This window comes from Westerdykella ornata (genome assembly GCF_010094085.1).
Source record: "Westerdykella ornata strain CBS 379.55 unplaced genomic scaffold EI97scaffold_26, whole genome shotgun sequence".
NCBI classification, from domain to species: domain Eukaryota; kingdom Fungi; phylum Ascomycota; class Dothideomycetes; order Pleosporales; family Sporormiaceae; genus Westerdykella; species Westerdykella ornata.
Genome location: NW_022986876.1, coordinates 288,325 through 311,826, shown reverse-complemented (window position 1 = coordinate 311,826; position 23,502 = coordinate 288,325). Strand labels below are relative to the sequence as shown.

At 50.9% G+C, this 23,502-nt stretch overlaps 13 protein-coding genes across 13 annotated transcripts; 6 read left to right on the top strand and 7 right to left on the bottom strand.

The window, feature by feature from the left end:
* Positions 1–415: 415 nt before the first annotated feature.
* EI97DRAFT_461035 (uncharacterized protein) lies at positions 416–2,523 on the top strand (the record flags this gene model as incomplete). Its single annotated transcript, XM_033801160.1, has 4 exons — positions 416–1,443; positions 1,494–1,781; positions 1,829–2,094; positions 2,147–2,523. The coding sequence occupies 4 exons, from the start codon at positions 416–418 to the stop codon at positions 2,521–2,523; spliced, it is 1,959 nt and encodes a 652-aa protein (XP_033651149.1).
* A 433-nt stretch (positions 2,524–2,956) lies between these two features.
* On the bottom strand, positions 2,957–3,535 carry EI97DRAFT_155367 (uncharacterized protein). Its single transcript, XM_033793289.1, has one exon. It carries the CDS (start codon positions 3,405–3,407, stop codon positions 3,111–3,113), a length of 297 nt encoding a protein of 98 aa, XP_033651148.1. The 5' UTR covers positions 3,408–3,535; the 3' UTR covers positions 2,957–3,110.
* Positions 3,536–3,677: 142 nt separating this feature from the next.
* Positions 3,678–4,543, bottom strand: EI97DRAFT_347898 (alpha/beta-hydrolase; the record flags this gene model as incomplete). Its single annotated transcript, XM_033794808.1, has 2 exons — positions 3,678–4,149; positions 4,206–4,543. Coding segments are annotated over 2 exons (810 nt in total), but the record flags the coding sequence as incomplete, so codon positions are not given.
* A 1,490-nt stretch (positions 4,544–6,033) lies between these two features.
* On the top strand, positions 6,034–6,712 carry EI97DRAFT_436024 (uncharacterized protein). Its single transcript, XM_033799005.1, has one exon. It carries the CDS (start codon positions 6,157–6,159, stop codon positions 6,556–6,558), a length of 402 nt encoding a protein of 133 aa, XP_033651146.1. The 5' UTR covers positions 6,034–6,156; the 3' UTR covers positions 6,559–6,712.
* A 459-nt stretch (positions 6,713–7,171) lies between these two features.
* On the top strand, positions 7,172–8,541 carry EI97DRAFT_461032 (uncharacterized protein; the record flags this gene model as incomplete). The annotated part of the gene is made up of 2 exons (XM_033801159.1): positions 7,172–7,222; positions 8,020–8,541. 2 exons carry the CDS (start codon positions 7,172–7,174, stop codon positions 8,539–8,541), a joined length of 573 nt encoding a protein of 190 aa, XP_033651145.1.
* A 262-nt stretch (positions 8,542–8,803) lies between these two features.
* EI97DRAFT_383421 (uncharacterized protein) lies at positions 8,804–10,194 on the bottom strand (the record flags this gene model as incomplete). Its single annotated transcript, XM_033795910.1, has 2 exons — positions 8,804–9,229; positions 9,283–10,194. The coding sequence occupies 2 exons, from the start codon at positions 10,192–10,194 to the stop codon at positions 8,804–8,806; spliced, it is 1,338 nt and encodes a 445-aa protein (XP_033651144.1).
* Positions 10,195–11,510: 1,316 nt separating this feature from the next.
* On the top strand, positions 11,511–12,820 carry EI97DRAFT_155028 (uncharacterized protein). Its single transcript, XM_033793284.1, has 2 exons — positions 11,511–12,184; positions 12,236–12,820. The coding sequence occupies exons 1-2, from the start codon at positions 11,849–11,851 to the stop codon at positions 12,758–12,760; spliced, it is 861 nt and encodes a 286-aa protein (XP_033651143.1). The 5' UTR covers positions 11,511–11,848; the 3' UTR covers positions 12,761–12,820.
* Positions 12,571–13,712, bottom strand: EI97DRAFT_155200 (uncharacterized protein). The gene is made up of 2 exons (XM_033793286.1): positions 13,413–13,712; positions 12,571–13,327 (listed from the first exon to the last, which is right to left on the bottom strand). The coding sequence occupies exons 1-2, from the start codon at positions 13,545–13,547 to the stop codon at positions 12,881–12,883; spliced, it is 582 nt and encodes a 193-aa protein (XP_033651142.1). The 5' UTR covers positions 13,548–13,712; the 3' UTR covers positions 12,571–12,880.
* Positions 13,713–14,890: 1,178 nt separating this feature from the next.
* EI97DRAFT_383239 (uncharacterized protein) lies at positions 14,891–16,736 on the top strand (the record flags this gene model as incomplete). Its single annotated transcript, XM_033795900.1, has 3 exons — positions 14,891–15,090; positions 15,179–15,204; positions 15,262–16,736. The coding sequence occupies 3 exons, from the start codon at positions 14,891–14,893 to the stop codon at positions 16,734–16,736; spliced, it is 1,701 nt and encodes a 566-aa protein (XP_033651141.1).
* Positions 16,737–16,756: 20 nt separating this feature from the next.
* Positions 16,757–17,844, top strand: EI97DRAFT_436019 (uncharacterized protein). The gene has a single exon (XM_033799004.1). It carries the CDS (start codon positions 17,234–17,236, stop codon positions 17,465–17,467), a length of 234 nt encoding a protein of 77 aa, XP_033651140.1. The 5' UTR covers positions 16,757–17,233; the 3' UTR covers positions 17,468–17,844.
* Positions 17,845–18,226: 382 nt separating this feature from the next.
* On the bottom strand, positions 18,227–18,871 carry EI97DRAFT_461027 (DUF775-domain-containing protein; the record flags this gene model as incomplete). Its single annotated transcript, XM_033801158.1, has 1 exon — positions 18,227–18,871. The coding sequence occupies one exon, from the start codon at positions 18,869–18,871 to the stop codon at positions 18,227–18,229; it is 645 nt and encodes a 214-aa protein (XP_033651139.1).
* A 1,081-nt stretch (positions 18,872–19,952) lies between these two features.
* On the bottom strand, positions 19,953–21,836 carry EI97DRAFT_480624 (uncharacterized protein). Its single transcript, XM_033802029.1, has 4 exons — positions 21,627–21,836; positions 20,786–21,511; positions 20,656–20,729; positions 19,953–20,597 (listed from the first exon to the last, which is right to left on the bottom strand). Exons 1-4 carry the CDS (start codon positions 21,793–21,795, stop codon positions 19,974–19,976), a joined length of 1,593 nt encoding a protein of 530 aa, XP_033651138.1. The 5' UTR covers positions 21,796–21,836; the 3' UTR covers positions 19,953–19,973.
* A 525-nt stretch (positions 21,837–22,361) lies between these two features.
* On the bottom strand, positions 22,362–23,413 carry EI97DRAFT_480620 (uncharacterized protein). Its single transcript, XM_033802028.1, has one exon. It carries the CDS (start codon positions 23,262–23,264, stop codon positions 22,566–22,568), a length of 699 nt encoding a protein of 232 aa, XP_033651137.1. The 5' UTR covers positions 23,265–23,413; the 3' UTR covers positions 22,362–22,565.
* Positions 23,414–23,502: the final 89 nt, after the last annotated feature.

Here is a 23,502-nt window from a genome sequence, read left to right as displayed (position 1 = left end):
TGATACTCTGGTGTATGTAGCCGAACAATGTTAGAGCCTGTGTCCATCCGAAAAGATAGACGAGAAGAGACTCAATGAATCCCAATACTTGCACACGGAGGTTAGTAATGATTTTGCCACTATTACAGGACGATCAAACTTGTTCGGGTTCGAGACGGTGCGGAGTGGCAAAGCCTAGATGCGGGTGGTGCCGATATCAGTAGTGAAAGGTGGACGCGATATTGTCTCCATGTCAACAATACCAGGCCTTCCTGAGTCAAACGCGTCTTCGATTGCCACGACGCGCCTTGCTTTTCTTGACCACTGATGCTCCTTGCGCCCGTCCACAATCCAGCAACTTTTCACTTCACATTCGCTCCAAACAGACCACAACAACCTCCCTCATTTCTCAACGACGGCCCGCCGTCTCGATGCAATGACGAGGCAAAGCTCAACACCGCCTGGAAATTGGCCGCAAGGCTTCTCAAATAACGGTTTAGGATTTCCCGAATCTTCCACAGGCTCTCCCCCTTCTCATCGTCGCGGCTCACCTGCAGGGCTGCTCCGCAACCTCACCTCGCGCTCCGACCTGCTTCAAAAGATCTCCCCATTCAAAGAGAAAATGGAACCAGCGTTGCGTCAAGCGCTTGAACATCTTCAGCTGCCCGACCTAGACGCGCTCGAGCAAAGTGTCATTAGGAAGGACGCGTTTCTCCAACCGTGGGCGGAGTTCCGCGACAGCTTCATGTTTCTCCAGGCTAACGGCATAACGCGCATCTCATCGCCGCGTCAGATACAGCGGAAGGATCTGTTATACTTCTACACATTCTTCAACGAGGGCAAACTGCGCTACGATCCCCGTGCCGACCCCGAAGACGAGCTCTACACGCCCGACCCCAGGCTGCACTACGTTATCGACAAGTCGTCCTGGGACGTAGTAGAGTATGAGAAGTTACTCTATGTTTGGCTTCTTCAGGCATTTCAAGTTGGCAAGGCCAAGAACCCGTACGGAATCATGTACTTCGAGAATCGGAATATCTGCACGGCTTGGGAGCAGGTTTTTGTGCCGATCGTCAAGATGGTTCGAAGTCAGTACGATGTGAGGGGTCGATACCACTACGGAAGGTTGGCCAAACTCATCGAAGAGATACGCCCCAGTCGCTTGGCGTTTCCTGAAGGGAATGTCACCTATGGCATGGATGTCATTGTCCACAGAAGTGTGCCTTCAAACCCTGTCCGTGCGCCCTCCACGGAGATACATCCAGTTACTGGATTCCTCAAGTACAAGAAGGCAAAGTGGGAGGACGACGAGAAAGAATTGCGCGAGGTGTATCCGCAATACGGACATGTTGTTGAGCGTCCGAAACCGAAATGGTCCTTCAGTGACTGGATCCAAGAACAGAGGGCCCAGAGAACCGCTCTACAGCGCGCCAAAGCTCTTACCCAGCTGGAGGGAGGCATAGTGTAAGATCGTCTGTACAGGATGAAGCGAGCGACGCTGACAGTCCAACCAGGAGCCCGTATCCCTCCACTCCCAGTGCGGCTGAGAGCATGAACGATGACTTCATTACCGGACATCCGTACGAGAAGAAGCTACGTGAGGCGCGTGAGGTGGAGCGCAAGAAGCGAGAATCTCCATTACTGATACACATGCATACGCTGCGGAAGCGCGACAATGAACAGTCGAGCCGTCCCGGAAGTGCCTTGCCATCGCCCCGTTTGATTCCCGAGCGCCAGGGTTCGAATGGTATATCTTCTGCTATTCGGACGCCGAACCCATTCACGGAAGATTCAGAAAACCTGTATGGATACCCAGTGGACCACGAACCAAAATCGCTAACACGTCAAGGAGACTGGAGGGCGTTGCTGCAAAAGCCAAGCTTAATCTTCCAGAGAGAGTACTACCTCGACAACGGACGAAGCCTGACGACATCCAGACCGGTAGCCCGAAATCTAAGGTTCGCAAGCCAAGTTATGAAGGGACAGGATACGGATCGCCGCTACTCTCCACGGCAACAGAGGCAAAATTCTCGGAGAAAGTGAAGCCGTCGCGCATTCCGAGCCCAATTGAGATTCGACCGAGTGAGTCGACGGGGACCCGAAAGTACCACCCCAGTAAGTAACAAGATTGGGCGAATTGCTAAGGAGATACTAAGACCGGACGTAGTTATGGAAAGGGTTATGGAACTTGCCACAACGATGCCGACTACATATGAATCGCCGCCGCCTGTTCCCTCCAAGAATCCGGAGCGCTACATGTCTGTACGCTCGCAGGGTAGACAACTTGCAGAATACCGTACCAACAACCTCGGTCCGCGTATTGTATCTAAGGAGAATATCCGAGCCGCTCTGAATCTGACAATGGACGACGAGCCTCTGGACACGAGCTATCCGTCTTCTCCGGTGTCTCCCACTGATAGGAGTATCTTCCCCGGGGTAGGCGGTCGTAATCTGAAAACAGGCGAGGCTCCCAAAGTCCAGACGTTCAACACCCACATGTTTCCACGGTCCGCTGGCAAGGATGGGCATCGAAAGATCGCTTAGATGGAATGCAGAGAGCATGACTAGTCGTCCAGGCACCGGCAGGAAGAAACAGGCCGGATTATGCTCTCGGACCATTGAAGGGACGTGGATGTGAGGAACGGAAAATAATCCAACGGTTTCTACCCTAGGTAGCGGAGCAATTGCAGTATGCAGCTCTTTCTCGCTTGAAACTCGGATACTCGGGAAGGAGCCGAAAGAGTTTAATAATCCAAGTGGATCAAACTTATGGACAGTCTCTTCCACTGGCGATGATGTTGTGATGCTGTTCGTTGAGATCTCGAATATGGATGCCACCGGGCACTGAGCTCTGATTTGTCCTGGGTAACATTTAGGCACCCCGGCCTTGCAAAGTAGGGCGACCTATTCTCCCACAAAAACGTGGACATGACTGGTCATATATCCTTTTGCTTGGTATATCGAATGAAGGTGGAGTTGGGCATATAAATGCTATGCCTAAATTAAGTTAGCCTATGACGCTAAGCTGTTCCGGAACTAGGGCCGAAAGTCAACTTCAACGACATCCCGAAAGGCCCAATATTCCTCGCACAGTACATCATCACGAAGTCCGGATCCTATATTGCGGCCTCCTATGTAGCCGCGAGTCGATCTTCCACCTTCACCTCATCAACAACGGATGCGCCTTCTTCTACGGTTTCGAAAGCCCCAAGTCGTATTTGGGCGCTAAGCATACCACAGACTCCCTGGCCGCTATGTTTCCCCATCGGTTTCGATCCAGCCTCTGCTTCTAGGTTTTCTTGTGCTTCTAAAACCTGCTGTCTGGACACGTCCGAGGATCTTATGAATGACTGCATTTTGTGGCCAACCTGATGCATTATATGGACGTACGCAAGGACGCATCTCAGCATCCTCTGTTGGTGCATCATGAAAGCAGGATTGTCCCGTCGTTGAGACGCTAGAAAGAAGACTATTATACGTCTGGAGGACGTGTACTAGCTGAGTATTACAAGATGAGGAGTAGAAATAAAGAAAGCTCGACATGGAAGGTGCGATGAGAAGGCTTCGAACAACTTTGGACAGCCAAAGCATCCACCTTGCACGGGTGACAGAGTTGTTCAATCTTGATTCTCTTCAACAAGTTCGTCTTCATCCTTGCCCTCTTCCTTTCTTTCTTGATTCCGTCACTGCACCCTGGCGGCCAACCATGCTGCCGCTTTCGCTGCATCCCCGTTATTCCCATACTTGAAATGCGGCGGCAACACCAGCCACCGCCTAACCTTCCCGGTAAGCAGATCCTTCATAAAAGCCTTAAAGACGCCAGAATCCAGCAGCCCAGACGCTAGCTGCACAGGCAGCTTCAGCACGGCAGCGGTTTGACCAGGATTCGAAGCGATGGCTTTCAACTGGGTGAAGGCCTGGTTCATGACCTCATTGAATTCGTCCACAGAAGTAGGGAGGTGGATGCCCGATGTGAGCGTTGAAGTGCAGAGGACGTCGGGTGCGGCGGTGTCCTCGACGCAGAAGAGCTTGAATGGGAGGCCAGCAGGAACGGGTTGAGGCGAGTCCATCAGCGCGCTTTCGTCGCCAAAGGTTGCCATTGCCTTGAGACGGGCCTTACCTGCGTCGCCGACACGATTGACGCATTTGCGAGCACAGAGGGCGCCCTGGCTGCGATACAGTGAGCCCCGTCCATTGCAACAAGAACGAGGACATTGCTCACTTACCTCCACCCCGATATGAAGATGTTGGCGTTTGGACACGCAACGGCGTAATCATCAATCGTTTTCGCACATGCGTTCGCACAAGTCTCGCTCCCACCTTCCACATAGCCCGGCAGCTCCGCCGGGTAGTCTTCCGGGTTCACGCCCTGCACGTGGACACGGCCGTTGAACTCCTTGAGCAGGCCGTCCTTCAGGAAGGGACCAACCCACACACCAAGATTCCCCGTGTCAAATGTGCCGCGGCCGAAAATCACGGCGTTGGGCGCACAAGGGGTCCTCCCGGCGATGACATCGTCCATGTCTGTAGAGGAGTCGGACGCATCGCGGGGAGTAGGCGTGGCTAGGCCGAGGGGGGAGAGGAAGATGGCAGAAAAGAGGAGGTGCCTCATAATGAAAGCGTGACGAAACGGTGCCGTACTAAAGGGAAAGAAGGAGAATTGAGTGGCGGGGATCTGAAAGGATGGAGACGTGCAAAGTCGTTCCTCAGAGTACGGAAGCGCCGATTTATGGAAGATGCTACTCCGTACCTCCGTCACCACAAGTAACCATAACCCATCGCTTCTTCCTGGCTTTCAGCATTTCAGAGGGCTACCTCACCCTGCGCCATTCCTCCAACACTTTCGGAAATACACAGTACCGCCAATCCCACGGAACCTTGACGCGTTGGGGATGAGAGGCTTACTATGTACCTAAACGTCAAACCCAACACGCGCCACGGTCAACAGGACAATCCGTGCGACATCTGGACATTGCCGTCACGTGCTTCGCCAAACCATCACCGGACGCCAACACGCTGCGCCACGCGAACACCGTTACACCCGCTCCTGCAACTTCGGCAATCGGTCGTTTGTTGAAGATCTGCGAATCGGAACTATTCCCCATGTGGGTCGTGTTGTGCTCTGCTATTTTCCCAACGCGTCAGCCGCAGTGTGATTGGTCGGCGGGGCATAAGGGTGCAAGCAAAAAAAAGGCGGATTTGCGAAATTGTCGTTTCGGCCAACTTAGGGATTCAAGTAAATCTCTCAATTTTCTAGAGCACTACTCCGTACGGAGGAGCCTTTCAAAAGTCCTTGCAAGCGCAGGACAGGCATCTCATCCACGTGGCAAATACGTCCAATTGTACAGCTAGATACGGAGCTTCGAGGATTCCCAACATACTTTATGTGATGCCGCCTAGCACTTAGCGCCAAGTACAACAAAAGGATTCCTGGCCGGTGGCTGGTACAATCTGTTGGCCAAAATCCTCACGCAGCACGAAATTAGGAACGTGTTGGTTTACCATACCCAAGATCGTAAACCCCAAGTCACCTCATTGCGCTCCTCTGTAATCACTCGATGGCGTGCAAAGGAGCAGGAGATGATAGAGCATAACGGCTGACCTAGAAGGAAGATAAATAGCGGTGCGACTTCGCCACTCGGAACATCTTGACAGCTCACGTCTGGTTCTTTCTCTTCCGGCACCATGTTCACCAAGGCCCTCTCGCTCTCCGGGCTTGTCGCCCTCGCCCTCGCCCACGACTACACGCAAGTGATTGATGGCGTTAAGTTCATCTCCTCCGGCCCCAGCAAGTTGGCTTCAGTGGAGGAGTATGAGCTCCCGGCGTACAAGACGGCGACGAACCTGCTCAAGGACCGCATCATCGAGACCCAGGGTGAGGATTTCTTCCTGAAACTGCTCGACAAGGACATCAAGGAAGCCGACCAGTTCTGGCACAAGGTCGTCGACGAGTCGAGCGGCAAGTGGGTGTCGGCGAACGCAAGCGTCATTGCTTTCTTCCCCGATCTGACTGCTTGGGCCTTCACGGTGTGGCAGTCGTCCCCTCTTGCTGACAAGGCCAACAATCCTGCGAACGCGGAGCACTACTTCAAGCGCACGGTTCAGAAAGAGGATGGACACCTGGAGTCTCAGATCCTTGAGGGATGGGTAAGCTGATGGTGCACCCCTTATGTTACCATGATTCCTTTACTTAGACTTCCGCAGGGCGGCGTCACAACACTCTTCAATATCCCGAATTTCAGGCTTTTCAACGGCTCCAACTTCGGTGACTGGCCCTTCCTCGACCCGCTCAAGGATTTCAAGTACCAGGCTGCTGGCGACAAGGTCCTGGCCGACGGCACCCGGTTCGGCGTACTCCACATCGCCGCTCGCGATGTCGACGGCAAGCACTACGGCGAGCCTGGCAAGAAGGGTATCGAGATTAAGTCGTTCGTCTGGTATGGTGATGGGGCTAAGGATGAGTTCCTTGAGCACGAGCGCCAGCACATGGTCATTGAGACCATTCGGCTGAGCATTGTCGCGCAGAAGAACCTCAAGGACGGTCAGTTCAAGGTGCCGCCGGAGCCTAAGTCTGGTTAGATGTAGGTGCGGGTATGGGCTAAAACCTTTGCTGTCATGTTGGGTTGGCGCTCTGTATGCTTTTCCCATGTCAGCACTCTTACTCCAGGACCGTGAACAATTTAATTAGATTTCATTACCAGGAAAGTTCATTCCTCTGCAAATCCTAAACCACATCGTTATGGACTTTATGCGGACATTTCCTCTCCTTTTCCACTTCTCCTTCCCATCCCTCTGACACTCGTAGTTGAAAACTTGAAATCATGGACATTTATGTGACCCATTTCCGCACCATCTCAACCCCTCCTGAACCCACCTGACTACACCTCAATCCACATCTGCGCCACTAAAGACTACGAAAGTAGGGAAGCATATTGGGAAAGCGCGGCGTTATTCACGACGGGGAACTAGTATGAAGAAGGAGGAGATGAACAGAGGAGCCAGCTTGAGATGGGAGAGTATGTTGAGATTGGTATTGCAGACCTCTTTCGACGCTAGCGTATCGACCCTGCCCGAAGTCTCGTCCGCCAAGTGTCGAGTCTCCTCAGTCGAAACCATGAAGCCCTGAAACAAGCAATTACAGCGACCCTACTCTGAAACTTTACCTCTTAGACCTTTCATTCTGCTGGCAGTGATGGCTAAGAAGGAGCCGGAGCGCTCCATAGAATTCCATGGAGTCCTTGGAGTATGTACGGAGTGAGCCCATAAAATGAGTTAGTCATACTAACTACAGTGGGGATAGCATACCCCGCTGGTATACATAGAAGCTTATTCCAACGGGGTCTGCCAAGCGTTTGGAAGGTGAATTAATCAAATCACGTACGCGCGCTTGTCACAGCCTTGTGGGAAGCGTAGAATCGAGTCGTGTTACGTCCATATATATACAAAAGGGCGCTAAAAGAGCTACCTCGTCTTCGTTAACCCGCAGGATGGAACTAACGGGCAAAAAGTCAACTCTAGTTATCAGCATAAGCAAAGAAGTCGACTGCCTCGCTAATGCTAACACCGGAGTTGAAGTGTTTTTTTGTCTGTTGTATAATATACATAGTTACAAAAGGCCTCCCCTACTCGTCATCGTCAGTTCGCCTCCCACTCTTCAAGAGAGACGGCATCTACGTCACTACTTCGAAGACCTGAGAAGTCGGCTATTGTTCTCTTAATAGCCTCTTGGGTGCCCTGGAGTTGTCGGGAGTGTTTTCCAATATTGATAAGGCCACTATTACACCAGTTTGAAAGGCATAGTGTGGCCCTGAAGGGGGTTTTCCTTCATCCTTAAGCGATGGGGTGTGAGGACTAGTCCAGCGTTGCTGAGGATTCTTTCTAGTTCACTACTCATAGCTGGGATTGATAGTATATTCATTGCAAGGCATGGAAGAGTTAAAACGCGAGCTATTACCTCGCGCCTTCTCCAATATTAAAAAGGCACGAGCTTAAGCTCGGTTATTCAGTCCGGAACTATGTACTGAGACAGCTCATCGTCAGGGTCATGTATTTGTGTGGCGCGACGCCATCAACCGGTTGTACTATAACCTTTCGGAGATTCCGGACGAGGCGAAGCGCGTGGGGATTTATCCGTATAGAATTTGGGCCGAGAAAATGGTTCTCAGTGGGTATAACTTATGCCTTAATCCGTTTCATACCGCCTCGGGATATACGGCTATTGTCACCACTTCGAATACTACAGCTGGCACGGCCACAGCGAACGTCGCGTTTGCGTCCGGAACGTATGATGTAGCGGTGAATTACTACGACATGATCGGCGGAAAGCCGCGGTATGAGCTTTTTCTTGGGAATGGGACGGTTGGAAAGTGGACCGCTGATTTGGAGGATAAGCTTGGAAGGGCGCCCTCGATATATCTGGATGAGCATTCGGCGACGAGGATCACGTTCAGGGACGTGAAGGTGAATCGAGGAGATATGTTGAGGATTGTGGGAACGCCGGATGGGAATGAGCCGGCGCCTATTGATTATGTGTCTTTTTCGCTTGTGGGTGTCGTAGATTAAGAGGGTAGTTATAGAAGCAATGGGAAAGTGCACAAGCTGATGCATCGCCTGTTGAAAAGGTTTGAAAAGGTACAGCATGAATACATCCTAATATTCATTTGGCTGAATAATACATTCCCTAGCAGAACCAGGCCGCTTAGTTACCGACCTACCGTTGAAGATAAAAACACAGTATCCCTCGGCGACTGCCACATCGACAGAGTGTGACTAGCTGCCACTAGTCATCACGGTGAAATGAGCGTGGTGTGGGAGGCTCGATTTCTCAACCCCGATGCAAGCCATTCTCCGCCATATAACGAGCCAACTCCTTCTCCAGCATATCGAATCGGAGCCTCTTCGCAGTCCACTCGCAATCCCCTGTCTCGACGTGGTATACAAGGGCGCTGAACCGACCGAAGGTCTCTCCACAACCCTCAGCGCGGCAGACGAAAAGAGGCACAATGTCCGCTTTGAGCCACTCCGCCAATTCGTTGGTCGCACACCGGCCGGTACGCAGAGAAGTGTGCAGGTCGATGTCCATGTATAGAACCGAATACCACCACGTTCCCAGCATTCGAGGAAGATGAGTAGGGTCGGTGAATTGCGGGCACTTAGCCTTTTCCAGATGACTGATGAGTTGCGATTGGCTGCGCATGGGTTTCGAACAAAGCCAGCACTTGCAGTAGGCAATGCCATGAGTGGATAGGTGCTGCAAGGCATATATTTAGCCATAGGTTGCCATTGAGAACGCAGAGATCTTACCTTCATGTGAACCTCCTCGCGCTCAGTCCAATGGCCGCAGCTGGGGCACCAGAAACATGCCTCACGATGCACTGTGAAGCTCTCTTGAGTCGGGAAATACTCGTTGCAATCTTTGCAGTGCAGAAGAGGAGCACATGTTCCGACGTGCGCTGAGAGCTTGCTCCCGCTCGGAAAAACCTTGAGGCATTGGTCACACTGAAAGTGGGCTTGCTGGATATGCTTTTCCAACAGCGTCGCGCTCGCGGCGTCAAAGTCGCATCCAGGTTGGAGGCAATGCTTGTGCTTCTTTGTTGTGACCCAATGCTCGTTTCGTTCGTCTTGATTTCGGAAATTCCTATGGCACGTCTCACAACGGACATGCCTGGCCGCGGTGTGCAGATGAAGCTTCAGCTTCTCGACAGTTTGGAACCCTCGTAAACATTCCAAGCACGCGAAATGGTGTCCCACCGAGAGATTGTTTTCGAAGTGATTTCTAAGTCCCCACTTGTCTTTGAAGGCGCTAAGGCAAAGGTTGCAAAAGACCTCGTGTCCTGCAGAGTTGTCGACATGGTTCTTCAGGCCGTTTCTGTCTTTGAAGACGCGCTTGCAGAGATTGCAGTAATTCTCATGTCCCGGAAGCTGTTTGGCGTGCGTCTGCAATGCTATCTTATTAGGCAACTTTATGGAACACACGCCGCACCAGTGCTCAAGTGGGTTGAATGACTTGATGTCGCTATTTCCAGCGGATGGAAGAGTAAGCGGCCAAATCGTCTCTCGCAACTCAGATGTAGGCTGTCTGGCATGGCCGGTCGCCTGCTGAGGACTGTCTTTGGGCTTCTCAGCCCGAATCACAATGGTCTTGAGAGCCTTCTTTCCTTGTGGTCCGCGTTTCACCTCTTGCCATGCGCCCGAGTCCGCGTATTGCGACGTCATATCCGTCACATTCCCTTGGGTGTGATTCGTGTGCTGGGGCGTGTTGGAAGCACTCTCGTCTGCCTCGTATGCCTCATCCTCTGCAAAAACAGCGTAGCGGTTCTCGCCAGGCGCCATGAGTGGCCGGTGCAAGCTGGCGCTTCCCAGTGAGAAGCTGAGTATCTAGACGCGCTGTAATAGCTGACAACGTGGACTAACGATGGAGAGTTGTGGGGAGAAAGGTAGCGATAATACAGGAGGTTGGGGAGCTGCGGATGAGGCGAACAGGGGGAACAGACTTTTGTTTGAAATGATTCTAAGATCGACCGTAAAGAGAGAATTGGCAAGTTGTGGGTTTGTGAGAGGTTTGTTTTGCTTTCGAATGTGAGTGACGTTGACCTCATAAGTTGTGGAAGGTGCGCTAAGGCGGATAGCCACGTGATATTCAAGACACCGTTCACCTCCCTCCCCGTGCCGGAACGCTGCACCCAAGACATGAAATGAATCAAGAAGTTGAATGCTGAAGAATTGACGGGAACAAAGCAATAACTTGTTGTGAATGAGCGAACCAGCGCGAATTACGCTGACCAGATTCCGCTCCACGTGGCAATGAGAGCAAAGATACGGTGTAGGCAAAACAGATGAGAAACATGAAGACAGAGCAGAACTGACTATTGTCCAAGGAAAGTTTATATGTGACAAAATACCGATTCTACTGAGGAAAAGTACAGTGGAGGAGCTAGACATCGGGAAGATGCAGCTGAGGGTGGAACTAAATGTGGAACGAGGAATGTCTACCATTCTTCAGTATACCATGGGGATTTTTGATACCATCCACAGTCGGACTTGCCGTATCTTCCCAGTTCCGCCAGTACCGTCGACATCGATCTGCCATAGCTACTAGGGATCTGTTTGGGGAGAAAGTCCGCACAATCGAAAATCGTGGAACGCGTCATTGCAAGCGAGGTTCTCCGTGTCCAGATGCTCGAGGAACATGATAACTACGCGATTACGGAGTACCGTGTTTTGTTATATGAGAAAAAGATGGACGAACCTGAATAGTTTTCATTAACAGTGTCAAGGTGGTCCACTTGAATATTGGTGCCAAGGCGCTAACCTGCTTCGGTTGTCACCGGGTAAAACTTGTCCCGGACTCTCCACGGCTCGACCGCGTCCAGAAACACCAGAAACAGATGTCAATCGAGAGTCCTACTCTCAACGCGCTTCTCCAATGTCGCTCCTAATTCGCGCACGCAGTCCGTTACAGACATGCAAGGTCGCCACAGTGGCCTCCAGCAGTCCGGTCGAGCGACGCAAGGCCACCCAAAGCCTGGCCATTTTCCCCTACGGGTGCGAGCCAAGTTCCATAATCAGACTGACATAATCCGTGGTCCGGGGCGGTGGTTCCAGCTTAACCAATAAGGCGTGAAATACTCCAAACATGGACAGCTATCGGTTTTATGCCATAGCCTCGGATGCAGGTTCCCGCCATAGTTCTTTGCCCTCAGCCCATTACGCCCCGTTAGACTGAGAACAGCCCTGGCTGACCACCTCTGGGCTGAAAAAAAGGATAAGCAGCGGGTTGGGGGCGAAAGCTGGGTTCGCATACAAAACCCTTGTAGCCGGATGTGAATCGAAAAGTCTCTCCGAAACAGCCTCATTCAATCTGTTCACGATGAAGTCTTCTCCGGCGGTTCTACTTCTATCATTGTTATTAGCACGTACAAGAGATGTTCTAGTGTCCGCCGATTGCTACTTTCCGAATGGAACCGCCTTCAATAATCCCGACCATCGCAAGTGTCCGAATTCAGCTGTATGCTGCGCACTGGGCCGGTCGAATCCGCCAGGAGGAGACGTATCCAATGGGCCAGCTAACGACGAATGCCTACCGAACGGCCTCTGTGAGAACAACGTCATGCAGGATGGCCAGCCGATCAGAACATGGTGGAGAGACTTCTGCAGCGACCGCAACTGGAACCAGTCTACTTGCTTATCAATTTGCATGACTGGGGTCCGTATCGTCCCACGCTGTTGACAAGGGGAAATAGCTGATCTTGTGTAGTCCTTCGTCGATGTGTACGGGAACATTAGAGTAACACCATGCGATGGAACCCGCACATCAGAAAAGTGGTGCTGCGGCGAGACGACAGACTGCTGCGACAAACCTTATGCCCTCGTCCTTGCTCAGACCTTAGGCGCATCGCCATCGACGATAAGTTCGACCATATCTGGCCATCCCACCAGCACCAGTATAACGAATAGCGCGACCGGCGATCCTTCTTCCACTGCAACGACCAATACGCCGGATTCACCAAGCTCGGGCAATCTTTCTGTGGGCGCGAAAGCTGGCATAGGTGTTGGTGTTGCTGTTACGGGGCTGGTACTCCTTACCGTGGGCTTCATTTGGGCAAAAAAGTCACGTTCGAGGAGAAATGCGGTACCCTACGAAAGCCACGGTGTCGAACCAGGCATTCCCGCTTACACAGAATATAAGCACAATGCCGAACTTCCTGTTACACCAGGGGAGCTGTATACGAACGAGGAAGTACATGAGTTGCCAGACAAACCTGTCGAAAGGCTCACTTGATGAGTGAGCCACCCTTTGTGCGATTTACCGCCGACTTTTGAATCATGGACACAAGAATTCACGGAAAAATTTCAGCGGTAATGGGATACAGTCTCATAATGCGAAACGCCAGCAATGGCTTTAACCTTTCCACACCTCCGGGCCCGGCGGCTTATACCCCAGCAACCCGCTCAACGGCCAGTCGTACATCTCTTCTTTCACCATAATCCCTTCATCTTCTAATTCGTACGCACCCGGAAACCTCACCAACGGCCCCGGAGACCCGCCTCCCTGTCCAACAACCTCGACTTGAGCGCATGCCACGTAAAACTGCGTCGTATTATACGCCGGACGTACATACAGATGTTCTATTCTTAGAAGATACCTCCCTGGCGGAGTGTTGAAGGGGACGGTGAAGTTCATCCCAGTCTGATCGCGTGTGGACCAGTATGTATCGTTCTTGGGGCCGAGATACGCGATCTTGAACCAGTCGCCGTCGCCTTCGTAGAGTGAGAGGTCTGGCGTTGTTGAAAGGGAGAGGTATACCATTCCGGGGCCGTTGTGGTATATCACGTATGGTTCAAGAGGCTATGCGAAGGATCAGTGCGGAACATATACAATTCATATTGTACCATTATAATTTTTAGACGTCAAGAAAGCAATATATACGAACCTCATCAGCGCTTCTCCCAATCACAAAGCCCACCTCCGATCCAGCGACCGCGGTCGCCGTCTTCGTTCCCGGCCCAGATGTCGCTGCTCCCCGCCCACAGCGAATATTCGCATCGTAGATGTCGTAGTAGGGCATGTATTGATCTGTTACGGTGGGACTGTCGACGGCATAGCCGGCAGTTATGTTGCTGTCAAGCTACACGTTCAGAGGATTCAGGGATTTTATTGCTGTCGAAGGGGGATTGTACCGAACGTATTCCCACTGCTCGGTGACCGTGTTGTTGAACATGAAGCGACTGAAGACATCTCTATCATCAGTTTGCAGCGACGTCAGTACGAAGACTCTCTTACAGTGGGCAATCGCGCGATGCAGATTCAGTGTCAAGATGGACAAGATGATGCATAGTAGCGCCATGGCTCTTGTTCAGTTGTAAACAATGTGAATTCTGTGGATTGAAATTCGTGGTCTAGCTAAGTGAGATAAATGTTGAGGAAAAGAGTGAGGACGACCCATACAATCTCTCTGGGAGCTTGGCAAGGTGCAATTTACGAGTATATAGCTTTCGTCGAAATGCTCGGTAATTGTGCTTCGGGCGATGCGGGACTGCTATCACGCAGAGTGGTAAGTCTCTTAATAACATATGTCCTGGCAACCTAGCTGAGTGGCTTGTGTGTGTTCATTGGTGGTTTTGGGGTAGCGGTGGCAGCCATTCCACCCACCCGTGAACTCTCGCGATGCCGGTGATCGCAATGGATTGGGAATGGTGTCCTTATATCAAAATTCATTAATGTTGGTTTTCGTTGGATGTTATGGGAAGATGGAGTCTTGAATACTTTGTAGGTAGAGATTGTGCTGGCTCGAGTCGAGATCAATGGGATGAATGAATGTATGTAATCCGTGGACTTAAGAACATTTTATCACTGGAGTCCAAGCAGCGCTTTCTATGATCTTTGAAGCTTCTGTGTAATCTGCATTCGGTATGTACTTTTTGCAGAGGTTCGCGGAATGTTTCTAGGTAGGACATCTCGAAGCCGCAAACGTCAGAATAGGTTTGTATACTTGCATGGGGAACAGAGAGCAGGAATTAGAGCTACTTAGACCAAGCTACTTCGACACTACAGCTGAGAAGTGAGAAAGATGAATGCACTACTTCACTTTCGAGTATACCCGTGTGCAAGTTCAGCTTGAGGGGGAACGCTGCCGGAGAGAAGAGCTTCATTCACTTGTTTAGGTTTGCGCAGGTGCGTGTAATGCGCATTGCATTACTAGGGACGAGTTGGAAGGGTACGGTGTAGGTGGTTAGGTCTTGGTGTTCAGTTTCGCCGAGCTTCGGACGTCACCAACAGCTGGTAGCTACCTCCCCCGCAATTCCCCTTTCCAGCCATCCGCAACCAAGCAAAAAAGAATCTCGGGTCCCTCCCCAAATTTCTGTTTCCTGCCTCATTTTCTTTCAGAACACATATCGTTACCTAGCCATCATGGGACCTCACACTGAATCAAATTATCCCTTTGATCTGGGCACTTATGCGCCCAAGATTAGCTCATCCCTTGGTCGCACAACGCGTATATGGTTCAATCGCGGTCTCAAGTGGTGCTACGGCTTCAACCACGAGGAAGCGGCAAGATGTTTCGGGAAAGCTTTGCAAGACGATCCATATTCCCCTCTCTGCAATTGGGGGTGAGCTTCCTCACTATCTGATGTCCTCAGATCGGTTCTCTACTCTCTACCATCACGAACTGGCGTGCTGACTCGTTTTGTGATTCAGGCTTGCCTACGCTCTGGGCCCCAACTGTAACCACACCTTGAAGCACAACTTCGAAATTATATTAGTCTGATAACACGTTTCAGATAATAAACCCTGGTTCAGATTCGATATGAGCGTCGAGTTCCCAACCACGCGAGCACGAATACTGCGACTTGTCGAATTCGCGGATACCAGGATCAGCAAGGATGCAAGTTCGCTAGGTCCTATGCTACTCGAAGCCTTGAAGCAACGGGTGCCATCAGAGAAGCGCGACATACAGTCCATACGTAAATGCAATGCAGCCTATGCAGACGCCATGGAGCGGATATACCAGAAGTATTCCGAGGACGCAGACATTGCGGCATTGTACGCCGATGCACTCCTGAACATCACACCTTGGAGTATTTGGCGTCTAAGCGATGGCAAACCAACTCCACATTCCCGTGGGCTAGAGGCGAAGAGGGTCCTTGAGAGAGCCAGGAATACTGTTGCAGGCAGGAACCACCCGGGCATCCTGCACATGTACATTCACTTGATGGAGTTGTCGCAGACACCGGAACTAGCGCACTCTTTAGGCCCTCGCCTCTCCCAATTGTACCCAGATATCGGCCATCTGGTCCATATGCCCGTCCATATCGAAGTTCTCTTGGGCCATTACGGCACCGCTATCGAGATGAACGAACGTGCCTGTCGTGCAGATGAGAAATTTGCAGCAATCCGCGGGAGCAAGGACTTTTACACCTTCTTCCGGATGCACAATTACCATTCCCTGGTATACGCAGCCATGTTTGCTGGAAAACGGCAGACGTGTATAGACGCTGCGAGACGTATTGTGCAAGCGGCGTCTGCGGATCTTCTACAACTTAAAAATGGGGCAGATTGGCTCGAGTCCTTTTTATCAGTGCCAATCCATGTTTGGGTCCGGTTCGGCAATTGGGATCAGCTGAAAAACGCAACTTTCCCCGCAGACTCCGAGCTTTACTGCGTGTATACTGCTATGCTACACTACGGCAAAGGCATCGCCTTCGCGGCTACGAACAATATCGAGGAGGCCACCAAGCATCAGGATCTGCTAAAGAAAGCTTGCAAGCGGATACCGGAGAGCAGACTGGTCGGAAATTTCTGCATCAGCGCACGAACGGTGATGAGAATCGCTGAAGACATGCTTGCTGGTGAACTCGAGTATCGCAAGGGGAATTATGCATATGCCTTCCAATGCCTACGAGACGCGATCTACAAGGAGGACCACCTTCCATATTCAGAGCCGTGGGCTTGGATGCAACCTACCAGACATGCATATGGGGCCTTGCTCTTGGAACAAGGCCACGTAAACGAGGCCATAAAAGCGTACGAGCAAGATCTCGGCTTGGACAAGACAGTTTACAGGTCGAGGTGGCATCCAAACAACATATGGGCGCTGCAAGGGCTGCACGAGTGTCTCCTGACGCGTTTGCCTGACGACCTGGATTACTTGCAAGACATCGGGGATAAGCTGACCAAGGCTCGTGAATCTGCTGACGTCGACATTACGGCGTCGTGTTATTGTAAGCAAAGCGCCTGGAGTTGCTGTACCTCTTAGTCGGCAATACTCCTCAACTAGTGATAATAGTGACCAAAAGAGTAGGTTTCGGATGTCCAAGAGGGCACCGTAAGGCTGGTATGAAAGGACCTTGTCCAATGCTATAATGCTACTCCCTGCTCTGGTACGTCCAGTTTTTCCTCGCTTTCTCATGTTTTCGTTGCGATACTCATGAGCGGTGAATCTATTCCGTCTTTTTGTGATTTCCTGTCTGATGTTCGCATTCATTATCTCCTGGCACGAGAACCCTCCTCCTCCTCTCCGATGCTTCCCATTGGTAACATAACGCAGTGATCAGGGGATAATATAATTCATGTTACGCCACAGCCCTTGCTCTTCACATTTTCAGTTCCACGGGAATGAGCTCCGTAGAACGGTATGCAGTGTTTTCTTAAGTAGTTAATTTGGTCTTTGACACGCATATTGTTGATTTCTTAGACGGCCGGGCAACCATTTCAGGGATTCTGTGCTGACACTGGGGAAATAGACAGCTTCGAATGATGGGTCCGATACGGCGGAACAATGCAAACACATTGGATAACTTCTTCTCCACAGAGGCAGCGAAAGCGAGTAGGGTCCCGCATCAAGGTCTCACGGCACACGAGCACGATGATGACCAAACAGGCATCTTCATTGAACAAGTGTCGTATTACTTTCTGACGCTCGCTGAACCCGTTGGTCGCATTGCTTCGATGTCAGTGACGCCCAAGGCCTCGCACAAGTCGACATAATATACGCGCATAAAGACACAAGTCCTGATATTTTCAACGTATCCGCCGATTCAGGTGCTCAAGGCATGCTCTGGGGCGGTGCAGGCGGCATTGATCGGCGAGGCAGTATACATTGCGATAGGCATACCTTTCGAGTGATCCTCCTTCTGGCGGATTTCTGCCCAACAAGAATGGTAGTTGGGCGATAGTTTACAATCCCCAGAAGTCGAGGATACTCGTACAAGTTGCGATTACTAAGGGCGACGTTGAGAATGATACCCGGAGGGATGAGATACGGAATGCCTTCGCAAGGAGCTATCCGATGCCATAGGATGCCGGCAATGAGATGTTGGGTTTCGTTAAGCCTTGTGTATATGGTAGCATAGAGCAAGGAGATATAATCCTCTCATGTAGGCTCAAAGAGGCTTTTCTCCGCTGATTGTCAATCTTCTACCGTCCAGCATCGTGTTGTGTAATGACATGTGATTCCATTCCGGTACAGGTTCAAGAATGTGGCAAATGAATCTCCAGGCGGTCTAGTAAGTACAAGCCCGATCGATCGCATCTCATTGACTTTGGTGATGATTTCGAGAGATGCCGCATTGGAAGCAATGGCAATGGCGAGGTTTCGGTGGACTGGAAACCAGTGAACAGAGGTAGGGTCCGCCAGAATGGCCACAGCGACGGAGTTGGCCGCCTCAGGGGCAACGAGCAGCAGAGCACACAAGCGAGATAGAACGGCGGTGATTCATGTTCTTTTTATTCTTCAATAACGATATGCTAGCCTCCGTCACTCCGTTCCAGGAAACCGGGATCCCGTTCCAGCTTCGACTCGAACTTATCCCACCAAGCCTGGAACGCCTTCAACGGGATAGTATCGCCAGTACCCCAACTGGTAAGGAAATCGTAACAATTCTTGATTATCCGCTGCGCCAGCACCTTCGTCGTCATGGTAGCTTGTCCCCGTTTGACCAGCTCCAAACCTGTCACTGGTATACTTGACGCCGCCGTCTGTGCATTCTTCTGCTCCAGATTGGCAAGAATTTGTGCTGCGGGTTCCACGGATATCCCCAGGGTAAGACTTGGAACAGCACCTGTCACGGGAGTAGCGACCCCTTCATCGACCATTGCATCCTCATCGCCTCCCATTCCTCCGCCAGCAGGACCCCCAGCTTGCTTATTGACCTTGAATATTGCCGATGGTTTATCGTTCGCTATCGCGCCGAGGAATGTGAACTCGGTCGACCCTGGCAGCTGGGCATATACGGCGGCTCCCGTGCCGTTGGGTAATGATGTGCCCGGTAGCAAAAACACGACTATGTGTGAGAAGGGCGGAGTGGACGGTATGGCGAAGGCGAATTGAGTCTGTGATATGATTTGCGGTTCGGTGAGGACGGGTCGTCCGGAAATAACCACGCCGAACATCGTTTTCTAGGTCTCCGATGGAGTTCTCAACGGTGGAGCGTCAATTGAATAGCATCAGATTTTGTCAGTAGAGCAATCGTTGGTTTACGGTTTACGGAAAGCTACGCCGGCGACTCTGCGTTCGAAAAGTCGAAGGGGGTTTAGCTTGATTCAAGAGGGATTGAAGTCCAGAATAGCCTCAGAAGTCTTTCTGAGCTTCCGAGGTGGTTCATAGAAGCTCCGGACGCCTGGCTGTGGGCCAATTCCGCGATTGAGCGAACTGTGATTTGTATGGAGGATGTTGGATATTCTGACGTTTTCTTCGGATTTCGGAGATTCGTTTACCCGACAGTCTACAAACGATTACGTAATAATCCCTTCCACCTCACCGATGGTCATAGTTCAGACTGTCCCAATGTCTTATCAGGTTCAGCTGCTTTTACAGCAATGCGGACCGCCGTATGGGTTCATGGCTGGTGCATGTCCGTTCTCCTGTCCGTTTCACTCACTAAATACAGCAGGTTCCAGAGCCTTTATTTTCAGGCTACATCTGGCTTTGCGGCTTTTTGAACTGTCACCCGAATGTTACGGCTTCAGCTGCAACCCCTTGCTTCGTTCGTCGAATTGTAGTATTGGAGCTGCCGTGGTCCTCTGATGGACGTTGCTGATGCTTTGCTCTTTGCGGGTCATTTTTCTTTTGTCCTTTCACCATTTTCTCTCCTCATCGGCCCTTGTTTCTTTCAAGGTCAGCCTTCTCTTCTTCTCTTCTTTCCACTTCAGCCGTCTTCTTCTAAACGGATTGCTCTTGGCTTGATATTGTGTTAGATGTACAGGATCGCCCTCACCTAGGTCTGAGGCTCTTGCATTATTCATATCAACTTCTGAATATGCAAGCGCTGGTTTTGAGAAGTTCATGGAATTGTTATTATTTCTGCAAGCATATCCGTCCAGTGCTCTGTGCATAAATCCCTAGCACCCTGGAAACCATGTGATAGTACACTTGCCGTTAGTGTTCCCACTTCCGGCTCGAATATACCCAAATCCCAAAGTTTCCCTATCCCTCCTTCCGTGGCCATAACCGCATCATCGTTGAATCTCCTACCACCAAGCCCGGCCTGCCTTCCTACTCTGGCTCAGACTTCACCGCTGTAGGATTCTTTCCTTGCTTCGGCTTGAGATCTCTCATGATATTCTTTCGCATGTCGTCCATTTCCTTCTCAAGTTCTGCGATATTCTTCTCTGCCACCTCTCGTTGTTCCTTCTCCTTGGTGGTGGCGGCGAGGGCGCTTTGGAGTTCCGCAGTCGTTCTCTGCTCTCTCTCCTCAGCTTCGTTAGCTCTCTTCTCCATCTGCTCAGCTCTCTTTTCCATCTGCTCAGCTCTCTTCTCCATCTGCTCAGCTCTCTTCTCCGCCTCTTCAGCTCTCCTCTCTGTCTCTCCTTTCAGTTCCGTGACCTTAGCAATGGCGGTTTCCAATTCTACAATTCTCTTCCGCTGTTCTGAGTCCGTGGCCTTCAGTCCGTCCGCAAAAGCTCTGATCAGGAACGCATCTTTCTCGATTCTTGAAGTGACCGCCGTGAGTTCCATCACCGTGCTAGCGCTTTGGTCTTCACATTCTCCCCCTACGGATGTGTCAGGTCCATTGGCCGCCGCAGACGATTTGTTTAGTTCTCCTTGGACGTTGTTAAGGAGTGTCTTCCTTTTCTTCGCCGGGTGTTCCATGCCATTAGTGGTTGTCGAGATTTTACCCTGCTGGAATGTCAGCGAACAGGGGCGTGTTAACAAAGTGGAGAATGGGATGACTCACGCGTGCTTCGGAAGAAAGGGCCAGGTTTGTATTGGATGACGGCGAAGAACTGTCTTTGGGAATGCCGATCTGTACTGCAAAATATGAGTTCCTCATCAAGCATTGCGAACCGTGCAACGGGTCGTCATACCTTCAGGGGACCTCCGTCTCCCTCCTCCTGAGTTGTTTGATGAATCGGATTGAGTGGGAGTCGTTGGTTCGATACCAGGGCCCGTGAGCTTTCTCTGGGTGTCTTCAAGGTAATTTCGGCAAGCCTCCTCAAAGCGTTCCATAAAATAAAAGTTTTCCACTCTTGCTGCTCGTTTGGTCACGAGCACATAGAATAACACCATGTAGTCCAGTTGATGATGTCGCTGGGTGCGTGGACCAGAACCGATAGCGGCCTCAAATGGTTGGAGTAGAACGGCATTCTGAGGTAGCCTATTACTCCAGCCTCCAGAGGCCATGTGGCCGAAAGTCCCGTACTCTACAAAGTGCACAGCCATATTGAAGGGCACGCATGAGGAATTGCGAATGATGACATGAGCATAACGCTCTCGGGACTCTGTCCTCGCTTCCGAATGATTAGATATTGCTTGGATGCTACCGATTCGAAGGTAGAGGTAGCTGTCCGAGAGCCATGGCGGGGACGGGATTTCGGTGAATTGCAAAGCATCCGAACTCGGTAAAGCTCGATAAGCCTCTGGGAATTTCTGGTTCGCCCCTTCTTCGATGTCCTGTAAGTATATGTTCTGCGGAGTCTGATCATATCTGCCTGTCGTCAAATCTCCAACTTGGCTAGGCAGATGGAGCAGAGGCGTCGGGACTGAGGGGAAAGGTAATCCCCGCCACAGACTCCCGTGATGTCGGTGGGCGCCTGTAGGAATGCTTGAAGTAAGTGAGAGTTCACGTAGAATGTGAGGAGTAAAGAGCGATTGTCTCTATTTCAGCTTGACGAGAGCAAAAGCCGACTGTGATCGCAGTGAACTTACTGAATGGAGGGGGCTTTTGTCGTATTGCAACGGGCAATTTTCTTTCCAGAATGCCTGCTGGGATTGTCTGTGACTCGCGATAGAGGGTGAGATAAAGGGAACCGAGGTTTATAGTTGGTGGAAAAGGGAGTGTAGGAGAGAAGCGACAAAGGAAGCAGTATGAGATCATTTATATGTGATTGCTGAGCTTGAAGCGGTGAGGGTGAATCTGCGGCCTCGATGAGATATTCATACCGTAGGAGACATAAAGGTTTGCAGTGAACCCGCCCAATCTCACCTCTTGACCGTAAGTCAATGGCTCCCGGCCCGCACGCTCCCCGTCCTTTGCAGCATGTCCACGGTGCTCGTTTGACCTCGGAATGCATTCCAACCTGTCAAATCTCGTCAATAACGTACCAACTGGACGAGACACCGCCGTTTCGACTGCGCATCTCATTCAATCAGCAGGAACTCTGCCAGTTTAGGAGGCGTTTCATGTTTGCAACGCACCAATATTGAAGCCATTCATTTAAGCCCCGCTATAGAATTGCTGCTTAGTTTAGAGTAGCTGCATCGATAATCCTGTTTATCGTAGTATGATTTATTTGGCAGGGCAACGGACCATCCCAAAGCTTTCAAGATAGCGGCATATCGCCTTGATTCCCAATCGACATCCCTAGGAATGCATACAGAACGACGAATTAAAACGGCCATGGGTACAGAAAACATAGAGCCTTGCAAAGAAATAATCAATTGCCAAGAGAAACAAGACCAAACTGTCATTGCCTCTATAAAAATAATCGATAACGTTGTAGTCTCGAGTATCTTAGTACGTTCTAGTCATATCCCCCTCTCCCGATACCAAAGTGTAAACCTTCCTCATGCTTTCTGTCGGCTGTGTCTGCGGACTAGTACCCATGATAAACTCAACATCCCTCGACAATTTTAACTCATGCCCATCTACGGAAGGCCGTTGGAATGCATTTCGACTAGAACGTTGTTGAAATTATCATCGTTGGTGCTGGGATTATCCTGCTCCATCTCCTCCTCCTCCTCCTCCTCCTCCTCCTCCTCCTCCTCCTCTTCCTCTTCCTGCTCCTCCTCCTGCTCAAGGCCGTATACTACAGCATCACAAGCCTTCCAGAAATCATTCTTCCAGTTCTTTTCTTCACTTTCTTGAATTTCCCTGAATCCTGGGAGATGACCTTCGGCTACAAAGTAGAAGATGACAAGAGCGTTGAGGATTGTGCGGGCTTTTCCAGTGAGACGGTAAGGCCCAGTTGAGTAAAGTTCAGAGTGGCCGTTAGTGCATTCGTCTCTGTAGGTGTCCACGACGAATGAGAAGGGGTCTATAAAGCCCCAAGTCTCAACATCGGAGGGTTGTATCTCCCGGTATTCATTTCCTGCCATAAGAACCAGAGGAGGTGGTGCAATCGTTGGTGGGTCGGACAAGGTTGCGTAGAGTGGCTCATACCCGTTTGAAACTGTTCCGATGAACATTCCTCTGAGTACACCCAAGGAGGGTTCGCGGCGGACATGTGGCGGGAGAGAATGGAAGCTCAATCCATGGCGGTAAGATTCTACCAACCCGAATTTCGCTGGAAATGAAGCCTGCGCAGCCTCCCTGATGGCGTCGAGGTTCCAGTCGCGAACATGCATGGTGGCTAATCAATATTCTTCCAACAGATTTTTGATGACTTGTATGAAGGTAGTGCAGTAGTAATGTTGAATGTCGAGATTTTGATGCAGCGATGTTGGCTGTTGGGCGTAAGTGTTGTGAAAACAAAATGGCGTGATGGAAATGTTTCAGCAGACGGACGCCATGTATACAAGAAAGTAGTCGCTCCGGAAGGGAAGGTCGGTACCCGGAATTAAAACGGAGGCAGGAAGACATAAA

Excerpts from the sequence above, each read along its gene's own strand:
- EI97DRAFT_155367 (XM_033793289.1), bottom strand. The coding sequence starts at position 3,407 with ATGATGCACCAACAGAGGATGCTGAGATGCGTCCTTGCGTACGTCCAT.
- EI97DRAFT_436024 (XM_033799005.1), top strand. The coding sequence starts at position 6,157 with ATGATTCCTTTACTTAGACTTCCGCAGGGCGGCGTCACAACACTCTTC.
- EI97DRAFT_155028 (XM_033793284.1), top strand. The coding sequence starts at position 11,849 with ATGAAGTCTTCTCCGGCGGTTCTACTTCTATCATTGTTATTAGCACGT. Across the intron at positions 12,185-12,235 it reads TATCAATTTGCATGACTGGG|TCCTTCGTCGATGTGTACGG; the intron begins GTCCGTATCGTC and ends GATCTTGTGTAG.
- EI97DRAFT_155200 (XM_033793286.1), bottom strand. The coding sequence starts at position 13,547 with ATGCCCTACTACGACATCTACGATGCGAATATTCGCTGTGGGCGGGGA. Across the intron at positions 13,328-13,412 it reads TTGGGAGAAGCGCTGATGAG|CCTCTTGAACCATACGTGAT; the intron begins GTTCGTATATAT and ends TCCTTCGCATAG.
- EI97DRAFT_436019 (XM_033799004.1), top strand. The coding sequence starts at position 17,234 with ATGATGGGTCCGATACGGCGGAACAATGCAAACACATTGGATAACTTC.
- EI97DRAFT_480624 (XM_033802029.1), bottom strand. The coding sequence starts at position 21,795 with ATGATCTCATACTGCTTCCTTTGTCGCTTCTCTCCTACACTCCCTTTT. Across the intron at positions 20,730-20,785 it reads GAGACGGAGGTCCCCTGAAG|TACAGATCGGCATTCCCAAA; the intron begins GTATGACGACCC and ends CATATTTTGCAG. Across the intron at positions 20,598-20,655 it reads CCCTTTCTTCCGAAGCACGC|GGTAAAATCTCGACAACCAC; the intron begins GTGAGTCATCCC and ends ACATTCCAGCAG.
- EI97DRAFT_480620 (XM_033802028.1), bottom strand. The coding sequence starts at position 23,264 with ATGCATGTTCGCGACTGGAACCTCGACGCCATCAGGGAGGCTGCGCAG.